General features: G+C 35.5%; 1 protein-coding gene across 1 annotated transcript in view; it reads right to left on the bottom strand.

Moving 5' to 3' along the window:
* Positions 1 to 11482: 11482 nt before the first annotated feature.
* CSMD1 (CUB and Sushi multiple domains 1) overlaps positions 11483 to 11717 on the bottom strand; it is a gene marked incomplete at both ends in the record, with an annotated part of 996476 nt that continues 996241 nt past the window's right edge. The window contains one exon of the mRNA XM_079550635.1: positions 11483 to 11642. Coding sequence (XP_079406761.1) covers positions 11483 to 11642 — 160 coding nt within the window. The remainder of the gene's footprint in view (positions 11643 to 11717) is intronic.

Raw genomic sequence — 11717 nt, 5'->3', positions numbered from 1 at the left:
CGGATTTTTTTTATCTAAAAAAACGGGAAATAAATGTGCATGTGTGTATATATGTGTGATGGAGATCAAGAGCTGAGAAGTGCATGAGCATCTATGCGAATTAAAATTAATAACGGAATGTCACTTAAATTGAGCAGGTGGAAAAGAAAAGGAGCAGAGAAGGTGAAACTTGAGCGAATCTGACTGAGATGAACAGTACTGAGCTCCTCGGTAAATGGAGCGCTCTCATTTTCCCATCATCTCCTAGACTTCAAAGAAAGTAGAAGTAAGTAAGACAAAGCTTAAGGCCTTGAGAGACCAAACAGATGGCTATTATTACAGTTTTTCTAAGACAACATCTAAACAGAATGATAGAACAACTAGATGGATGGAAAACCTAATAGATGGAGCAACTAATCCTGAAAATTATTTCCAGACATCTGAAAAACATTTGGGAGCAGCTAGTGTGGAATCACAAAGGAGAAATGCTTTACCAACTTGAAAATCTTCTACCATGAAATGACTGACCTAGTAGAAGAGGGGAGAGCAATGGAAATTGTTTACCTGGATTTCAGTGAAGCTTTCAGCACTGTCTCTTATAAGTTTCTCATAGAGGAACTGAGAAAGTATGGACTGGATGAACGCACCACAATGTGGATTGAAAACTGGATGAATAGCTGGGCCCATAGAACGGTGATCCAGTATGAAGAAGCATTGGAATCTTCATTAACAATTCAGATGATTGGCAGAGTGTTGTCTCAGCACATTTTGTGATGATTAAAAAACAGGGAGGAATGGCTCATACACCATGGCTTTGTGCTCCCATACAGAAGGACATGGGCAGGCTGGAGAAAGGGCAGACAGTATCCTCATGAAGTTCAACATGAAGAAGTACGGAGTACTACAGCTGGGGAAGAACGACCCCTATTAGTATTGTGGCTAATAAGAATTCTTAAAGTTAAGTCAATTATCAGGGTCACCACTCAACACCACATTGCACTGCACAGCTAAGATTCTGAAAATCAGACAAGAAGTACATGGAGAGGGGAGAGAAAAGGCACTCTGTTGGACACCCAGGAGTCAACAGCTCCAGTTGCACACTTTGGGCTTGAGCCAAAAGCAACAGTTTAATAATCACAGTAACAGGCAGTGGAGAACTTGACACACTGAACTTCTCTCCTAAGGGAGATTATGTAAGCCAGGAACTTCCATAACGTCATGGGCTATCAAAAAAAACGAAGAAGAGACGTATTCTATAGCTGTGCTACTCTGACAGTAAATGATCATTGAACAAGTACATAGGAAATAGCAATAAAAATAGCACATTTTGCATTTTTATGCCCACAGAAGGGGCATAAGTCACAACTTGTCAATCAATACCATTTGAGAAACTACGGATGCTGTGCAAATGTTGATCCTGACAGGAGGTAGAAGTGGGTAAGACAGGTAGGTGGGAAAGAATTCACTCTCTCATAGACTAAGATTCACTTCATCCATTTCTGCCTTAGTAGTGTACCTAGTGTAAGTACTAAATTCCCCTCACCTTGCAAGCATTTGTGTAGCTCTGGGAAAGCCTCATGGACAGAATATCCTGCTATATTGACAAAAGATACTACCTAGAAGGCATTGAATGGTTCATTACACACACACACAAGAGAAAAATAAGAGCAGGGAGCATCTGTCCCAAAGGAACCACCTGGGAGTTCTCTCCACCAAGTGACAGCCTCCAGCATGGCAAATGCTACTTGCCCTCATCAATCCCAGATCATATAACTTGTTCAATGACAATCCTTATAAGCACAATAGAAGAAAATACCAAATAGATCAAATTATTCATCTCCCCTTTCCTTTCTTCATACATAAAATTTTTGCCAGTCTACTTGACTCCTTTTGCTTTTTTATTTCACTCTTGCCTTCCAACATCAAGCTCTGCTCCCCTCCCCAGCTACTTGGCTACATCTCTACATTTCCAAACTCCATCAGCCTTTGCTATTCCCTGAAATGAAAATCCACAAACAGACTTGTTATGAATTATACATTTGTTTATAAAGTCAGAGCAAAATGGAAGGTGAGTTGTGGGAAATGGAGGAAAAAATGGAGGAAATGGACCAAAATAGTGAAAAGAAAAAAAAAAAAAGGTTAGGAATTTATGCCTAGATCAGAAAGATCTAACAGTCAGACAGCAAAAATCCAAATACTGTGCAATAGACAGTAGTGGTGGTGGGGAGAAGAGACAGTGAACTGGTATTTGTTCTTTTCATTATCTCACCCATATCAAGATGATCAGAATAAAGCTGGCATTTCTGGGTGATCCTGATTCTCCCTGAAGGATTCAGAAACTCCTGGAGATTCTGCATCCAGCCCTTCCAAAATCAAAGGCTTCCTGAAGAATCTATCAACAAAGATCATCAGGACTGACAATTAACCCCTTGTCACCTCTCCTGCATATTTATCTACATTTGGAAGGCTATAAAAAGGGCCATTTGGCCCTTCATAATCCTTTTTAGTTAGCTGACCAGTGGCTGACAACCCACTCTGTCTCTGCATAGTTCAGAAGGTCATTCCCTTCTTCTGACCAAGACAGAACTCTTCTCCAGATGTCTCTGTGAAAGAAACACATCAGACAAAGCATGTAAATCCCTGTTAGTGCCCTTTCTTTTTCACTGCAATTTGTATAAGGAGAGATCTGGCAGCGTGTGTTATCTCAGGTCCCTTTCAGGTGGGTGGAGTACAGTTTCTCACCTACCATATACCTAAGCTTGATTAGCCTTCTGAAATGAGGACATGTTCTTATGCTAAATGTTTGGAAAACTTCAGTCTGTTGGACACATTCTGTGCATACTTTTCACACACTGAGAGGAAAGAGTTTGTTATGAAATGTTCAGCATCTATTTTAATTCCAGCTGCTAAATGTCATGTTTGTAAGCCCTTATAGCAGGATTATATTAGAGCTCATTTTGATGAGCATTCCTAGTGACAATCCAGCATTTAGAGACTCCTGAGTCTTCAAGACTCTATTTATTCCAGAAAGTTTAGCAAGGAATGCTCCTGAGCATTGGAGTTTATGCTCCACATCATTTATGCTATTCAACAATGCAGTTTGTGTTAACTAGTACTCTCTCAGATATTTCTCAGTATGAGACAATGATCCTTCCTAGTCATTGCAGTTAATGTTATTATGCTTTTTTGAAGTCTAAAATAGCATAGATATGGGCCTGGCTAAAGTAATTGCCCTCACTACAAGAGTGTTTAATTTGCTGGCACTGGTATAACCAGTGACAAAATATATAGTTTAGATCCTTGCAATTAGGCTCCTAAAGTACAAACTGAAAGTCTTATATTTCATAGATTCCAGGTTGAGGCTTTTTTTTGTTTGTTTTAGCTTTGGTATGTTATTTATTGTTTTTATTGAAAAAAGAAATATATATATATATATATATATATATATATGAAAGAACCACTAGATCTGTAATGCAGAACTTATGTCTATCTTACACGAAACAATCTAGGATTGGAGAGAAAACAAAGACATAATTTCTTCTGATAAATTCATTCACAGGATTATTTTATACAATTACTAAAGCATTTGCCTACTTTTAATTCATGTCTGCAATTTCAAGTCTACCATTTCTGTTGTGCTTTCTGAGATGAAAAAGTAGTTCAGCATTCCCATATATGAATATACTGTAGTAGAATGTAATCAGTTTATACATTCTATCTTCTTTTGGTCAAGTAGACTTACATTTATTTGCTAAAGGTATTCCTTCTGGCCCTTAAATCACATGTTATTTTTGTTGTACAACCTCTCAAAATTTTCTGACATCCTATTTCCAAAATGGACTGATGAAATATTTCCAAAATGTAATACAGTTTCATGCATGCTGAGGCTTTCCTGTTCAGTACTCTGGTTGTATATCTACTAGCTCAGTACATCATATTTAACACAGCATCACAGTTAACATGCTTGATAATTGTTTTCAGAATATTATGTTTTAGGATATAATATCTCATTTTATAAAGATGGCCTGAATGTCCCATTTTCCATTTTCAATTATTTTAGAAATTATGTTACTAAATAAGACTAAGTTATCTAAGTATATCTAAATAAGACTAAGTTATCTAAGTATAGAGTCATAGGATGGTTTGGGTGGAAGGGACCTTTAAAATCATCTAGTTCCAACCCCCCTGCTATAGGCAGGGACACCTCCCTCTAGACCAGGTTCCCCAAAGTCCCATGCAGCCTGGCTTGAACAGCTCCAGGGTGGATGCATCCACAGACTCTTTGGGAAACCTGTTCCACTGTCTTACCACCCCAAAGAATTTCTTCCTCATATCTAGTCTAAATCTACCATCTTCCAGTTCAAAACCATTTCTCTTTGTCCTATCAATAAATCTGTCTTTTATCAAACAGATCAAAATTTTGCTCATTCTCCTGCAGTCACTTGTATTATCTGCACTTTACTTCTTTTCAGCAAGAATGTAATTCTTAGCAGCAGCCCCACAGATATTCTCCAGCATCACTCTTTCAGAGATAATTCCTCTGTAACCAGTTTGAGAAACAGCTCTTAAACAACTCATGTAATTACTGAGGTTATCTATTTGTTAATTATTGTGTACAACCAAATCAGTTCAGTTGCTTTTTTTTTTTTTTTTTCCCATAGAATCACAGAATCGTAAGGATTGGAAGAGATCTTGAGAACACCTAGTCCAACCTTCCTGATAATGTAGGTTTCCTACAGTAGGCTACACAGGAAAGAGTCCAGGCAGATTTTGAATGTCTCTAGAGAAAGAAAATCTATAGCTTGTGCTAGTGCTCTGTCAGCTTCACAGTAAATAAGTTCTTTTCTATGTCCATATAAAACTCTGTTCCAGTTTGTTCCCATTATCACTTGTCCTGTTTCTGGGCACAACCAAAAAGAGCCTGGCCCCATCCACCAAGTTCTACCAATTAGATATTTATAAGCACTTTATTACCTCTTTCCAATCACAAAATTAAAGGTGAAAAAATTAAATGAGGATGAAATATGTTATTCTTGTTCACTAACTGTATCCCTAATCATTGCACTTTGCAATGATTTCTTGTAAATATTTCTTCGCTAAAGCGTCTTTCGTTCCTTACCTTCTTTACAAAATTTCATCATCATCCAAAAAAATGGAACAATGTTATTTTTCTGAAATATTTAGCTTCTTTAATGAAAACTATGTATATAATCAAAGTCAACCCTTTCAGCTATCACTTGTATTTTCTCAGTCTTTGATTACTTTGAATTTACTTCTGATGTTCAGTATTTCATTTCATCACTAAAAGCAGCTTGTTGTTTGAGGCTCTGATTCAATAGGTCCTTTTGTCTTAATTTTAAACTTTTTACATTCTAGAAGATATTAAATTCTTCTCAAAGATACTTAAATCAGGTATTTTTTCATTTGCATTACTGTTTAATCTTTCCCTCTAAACAAATGTTAGCTATGATTTCCCACAGCATGAGTAAACTTAACATTTTGTACATGAAGATATAAAAAGGACTTTGGTTTTTATTTGACATTAGTTTTGTGTGGTGAAAGATCATGTCCTCAAAATCCTCCTCCAACTGCTATCTGATCTTCAAGTCAATTAACTACCAGTGTTTCTTCCTGTTAAATCTACCAGGCACATAAATTCCTACTGTGTGGCAAGTTACCTATTGCTTGGTTAGAAGAAGCATTCTCAGGCTGGGAAATGTCTCTGAATATTTTGTCTGCAAAGCATAACCCAAAAGGAGTTCTTAGAAATTTTTACAAGGTCAAAAACTACATTACAAAGAGGAACAGGTAGAGGTAAGGATAATACCTTATCATCTGCTTTCAACAGCCAAGTGCTTGTTGCAATGTTCTTGATGATTTGTTAACATCCCAGGGTTTCTCCTCAGGCTAAGGAAGCTATCTGAACTAGGATCTTCACATCTGATCTGAGCATCCCAGCAATACTCTATAAAATGCAAGAAGGTAAATCATGTTTGGGGGAGTCCTGGTGAAAATTAGAACATTTAAAAAGGAGCTGATATAAATAATCTGCCCAGCTTCAAATAATTCCTCTTACAAAACCTAATGGAAAGGTTTATGTTCTTCAGGACAAAAGTAAGATGCTTAAGCATTTATCTTGCCTTAGGGTTTCTTAGGGATTATAGATGGCTCTACTTATCTTGCTGCTCCTCATGGATCTTAAAAGCAAATCCTTACCTCTCCTATCTTTTCTTCATGGACTGTGAGCACACAACTTGATGCTGAAGTTTCTACCAATTAGTAGAACACATCTGAAAGTTAAGCATGGCAAAGCTGAGTCCAAGTTGACCTGTGAATGAGGCTCCAAGTACATTCACATTTCTATATTATTACTACATATGCCTATATTTAAAAATATTTATATATTTATACAAACATATATATTTAGGAGTATCTTCTAGTTTGTTACATCATATACATAATCACTTACTCAAAACTAACCACTAGGCACAACAACCAGTGGTTGGCTTTATGTCTGTCACAGTGAGTTCCAAACTGCAATCCTCTGCTCTTTGTTCAAAATATATTTTGTGTTAGAAGTCTGCCATCTACAAATTTTTGAAACTCTAATACTAGTTTACTGTTGACTACATGACACAGAAAGTCTTCTGAAATGGATCCCTAAAATATTGATTTTTTTAAACCCTTTTTTTTTGTGTGTGTGTGTGTGTGCATTACAAACACGTGTAAAACTAATTTATTTTATTTGTTCAAAGGCAGTGTTCTGCAGAAAACCTCTTTCCCTTCTACCTTCTGACCCCTGCTCTCTCCAGCTTTAAACCATATGCATTCAGGCTTCTGGGATTTCAAGTTAGTAATCATGCTAGAGCTTGTAGCAGTGCATTTGATGTAGTTTATTGGAGTTTGAAATTAAAATCAGCTTTATAAAATGAATTTTCCATTTTTAGTAAATAAGATGGATATGAAGCTCTCACTTGTGATACTTTTTATGACCTCACTGCTCTACAGAGCTAGCAGGTGCCAGCTGGAAATATTTTTGTTGTTTATGGGAACAGCTGAGTGTGGCTCTTAAATGACTTTGCATCCTCAACAAACAGAAAAGATATTTTCTATCAATGGTTTGTCTAGAATCCAAAAATAAATACATGGTGTTACTTCTCTAAGTAGATCATGAGGGAAAAAACAATTTTCAAAAGCTGACATTGCAGCTTGGCAATATTGAAAAAGTGAACAATAGTTCACTTGTGTGGTGCATATAGAGGATGGTTTGGAATAAGAGGTAATTCCCTGGGATTCCCTGACAATTAATGCCTCAATATCTCCTTTGATAATGTCAGTGATTATAGCTTATTTTAATGTCAGAAAGAAAGTCAGATCATTCTGAGAGATGCATAGTTTTAACAACAGGGTATATTACAAAATATCAACAGAAGGATAGATGGTGAAAATGAGAAAGGAAGCAAGGACATACGCATAGCTTAAGTTTCTTCCAAAAGTGAACTGCAGACATATTCCACCACATGCTTTAAACTTGAATCACTAATTTCCTAAGTTGCCAACAAGAAAATCAAATACTTAAATCCTTTGCATTAGTATGCAGTAAAATAAATAAATAAAATTGTTTGGAATTTCAGGTTTTGATTATGAAAACACTAAAAATTGTTATATACATAAGCATTTTCATTTCAGTAGCATTATGTACATCTAGGTGCTTTCAGAACCAGCCCTCAGACATTAGAATCAGAAATACCTCTGGTTCCATGTGATCCATCACTCACATGCAGGATGCAAGCTTGTGAGCAAATAAACAAGTTTTTTTTTTTTTGTTTTGTTTTATTAAAAAACCCCAAGTGATCTGGGATACAAAGTCCTATTTTAAAATCTGAATGAGAAGTGCAGGATAACAGGACACAGGTTCTATGCCACCATACAACATCTGAAAATTTTTGCAACTTACATAATGCTTGGAAACTCAAAGTGACCCAATTAAGATTCTGCTAAACAATCTAACGTAATGCAAAATTACTACCTGAAATTTATAAGTATAAAATCAAATAGAAGAAAAACATTTGGAAGAATAGGGCACACAAAAGCTGAAAATCTAAAATTAAATATTTAATTAGAACTCTGAGTTTGCTTTCAAGGTAGGTGGAATTGCACAGGCTATATTACAATCTTTTATAGTTTTTCTCCATTTTTTTTTTCCCCCAAAGAGAATACTGTTTATTTTTAACAGGCCACTTGAATATTAATACATGTGTAATAGGATCAGAACTGAAAATCTGCTAAAGATGGTAAATTTTACATTATTGGGAAAATTACAATTTGTTTTGTATTGTAAAAACATTTATTTTTAACAATTTACCTACATTAATCAAAAAAGTACAGCATATTTAATAATTTTACAAATTCTTCATAAAAAATATATCTCTGTACAAAAAGTTCTTTTGCACCTACTTCATGTCACAGCAGCATGTAGTGAAATGGCAGAATGAAATACTGGGAATGAAAATTAGATTGACTTGATCATAATGACGGCATTCTTTCCCAATCCCCCCACCCTCACCCTCCCACCTATTTCTTGTTTTTTTTTTTTTTTTTTTTTTTTTTTTTTTTTTTTTTTTTTTTTTTTTTAATAACAGCCTTTATTTGTTTACAAAATATTTTACACAAGAAAAAAAATTATTGCAGCTAGCCTGGAGAAAGGCAAGATGTGTGATACAAGCAGCAGTTTTTAACAGCTTTGAAGCACATAACCTGTTTTAAAAAAAAAATAGATAGCATGTCTTATTAGCCCATCTTAATGATCTGGTCAACACTGAGGGAAAAGTCTTCTGCATATATCTCGGAAAGCAGATTTCCTGGCTGACATTATCTGGTCACCGTACAACATATTAAGAGTCTTATTCTGATAAAGCACCATACACAACCCTCTGTAAAACAACCTCAGGAGAAAGAGATCCAACCTGAACAGAAGACTCAAATATATGGAGAAGGAGGGGTATTTGAGGGCAGTGGATAGAAATAACAGAACCGTGAGATCTTTCCTTTTATGGGTTCAAGTCAAAAGTTTCTGTTTAAGCAGTACTCCAAACTTCTTGGGATAATTTGTCAGTGTGCTCCAATTCTGAGCATCTCTTATCAGAGAACACTCAGTTAGGAAAAAGAATTCTTGAATAACTTCATAACTTTCTAAAAATGTAACACTGGATTAAGAATGCAGTGAATCTATGCTCTCATTAAAAAAGAAAAAAAAAAAAAAAAGACCAAAGAATTTATCAACTATTCTACTTAGGAAGAATTTTGCACTTCTTTTCAATATTCCCTTTTTTTTTTTTTCCCTTCTTTTCCTTTCTGCCATCACTACTGTAGAAAGACTTCCAAAGCAGTAGCACTGATTTTGAACACCTGCCAAAAACTTTAATCACACAGCAGCTTCCCTTTCTGGCCCACTGTTTCTAAGGAAGATATTCATTTGCAGAGTAGCTTCCTGTACATAGAGTGAGATCACAACAACTTTGAGATGATTATTTTGTTCTTTCTCAAGAAAAGTGAAGGACTCTGAGATATGACAGATAAATGAAACTTTCTTCAGAAACAAACAAGAAAGAAAGCCAAAAACTATTAAAAATGAACAAGGAACTGACTGAAAAGGATTATTTATTAAGTTTACTTCAGAGTTTCTTGCTCATAAGAAGAATATAATACCTGGAGGCCCTATAATACTGTGTTATATTGCTGGTATTTTTCATCTAGCAGATGTAGAGTTCTTAAACTGACCAAGGGTTGGTTATCTTTGAATGTTTCTGTTCAGCACATTACCTGAAAATCAGCTCTTAGACTTGCATTTCTTTTTTGTTTTGTGTAACAGCCAGACCCACACACATATGGAGTTCAGAAATATTTTTCTCCAGTTTTACAGAGCAACTGGACATTAAGACACTTTGAAATATAGAAAATTTAAGAAAAAGAAACTCAAACTTGAATTTAATAGAAAACCAATGCAACTTCCTTTTTCTGAGCTCAGTGTGTAGGAATAAAATCAAATTTTATTTCACTGTCTTCTGTAATGTCCTAATTTTGATACTTCATTAACTTTCTCATTGGCATCTTTTTTTGTTTGTTTTCATTCAGTAAAAACTCCAAGAAAATGTTAATGATTTACTCAGCCATTAGTATTTAGAAGTGTTAAACTTTCTTTGTCAAACTGAGTACAAGAGCAATAAGCAGTGTGTTTAGAAATCGGGAAAACAAGCAAACAAACAAACAAAAAAACATTCAGAAAGCAGAGATGGCTGAATATTTCTGTTTGCTGGAAGTAGATAGTTGATAGACAATTTGCACTGGGTATACATATGCTACTATAATGTGTTTTAGTTCCATGTAACAGAGAAAATAATGCCATATTACAGGAAAAGAACGGAAAAAAAATGCAAAAAGGAAGACTGTATTATGAGCACTGGCTCACAGGCTTTATGAGCTATTTAAAATAAATTACTATTCACATTTTTACATGGCAAGCAGCAATAGCTGCTAACCCCCCTGCTGTTAAATAGTATAACACTGACAATTGGTGATTGATGACAGATTTCAGAAGAAAACAATCATACTGCCAATGAAAATTGCTTAAAATGGGCTCTTGTTCTGGCTGAAAGTGTCCATTGATTTGTAATCATGGTTAGAAACAAATTTAGTCAAACTTTGACAAAAGATACATTGTCCTCTTTTGCACAAGATTTTAACTGTGCTAAGCATGGGGCTAATCATTTAATATTTCAAGAAAATTTATTGTGGAACATTTTGCTTGGCAAAAAGTAAGTGAATGCCTATATACAATGAACAGTAGAAACCCTGTATATTTGTACCAGTATCTTAATCAGTCATCCATAACGCTCTAGTGCAAAAAAATTGTGCATTAACATTTTGCAATATAACGGCTGATTGGGAAATTGGCAAACTGCCCTATGTATGAGATACACTGTAAGTTTCTTTTAGCAAGATTTCAATGGTAAAGCATTTGCAGGTGTATGCAACCTCAAGGAAGGCTGTGTTCTCCTTCAAGAGAGCTTTATTTCTTCAGAATATTCCTGTTCCTGGGGAAAATCTGTGGTGCTATCATTTGTCACAGTACTCAAAGGATTTATCCAGGTGCCCAGAAGAATGCATTGAAAGGCATCCAGCCACATACAAATATGAAAGTCTGAGGCATTAAATATGACTAATTGATGTGACTTGGCAGTCTTCCTTAAAGTGTGCCTTGAGTTGAAGCAGACGTAGCCAGGCATTTTAATCCAACTTAAGGTGAAAAAATATTCCTTGTCTGATCCCCAGAAGACTGACACATTTTTACCAGAAAATTTAGCTGCATGTAGGCTCACAGAAGATGTTAAAGATTACAGCAGCAAAGCCAAGAGAAGAAGGGAAACTGGTATATGGCACCAAAGGAATTACTGCTTGTCCATCAGAGGTATGGCTATGAATCAGTCATATTGGGCACTGAAGGCTATACCACTGTACAAACTGTGTTCAGAGTTGTATCAAACCTCACAGCCTTTGCCTCTGTGGGTTTTAAGTTTGTGTCATACATAGGATTTTCAAATGAAGCCTGTCCATTGCTGTTTTCATGTCCAGCATACCCATTGTACTGTACTTTTGGTCTTGTTCTGGAAAAAAAGGCAAAAAAAAAAAAAAAGGCCATTAGTAAACAATAAAAATAAAAATTATACTATTACTGCATT

Source organism: Tetrao urogallus (genome assembly GCF_951394365.1).
Source record: "Tetrao urogallus genome assembly, chromosome: 2".
NCBI lineage: Eukaryota > Metazoa > Chordata > Aves > Galliformes > Phasianidae > Tetrao > Tetrao urogallus.
The sequence above is the reverse complement of the archived record's forward strand: the minus strand, read 5'-3'. Positions and strand labels throughout refer to the sequence as shown.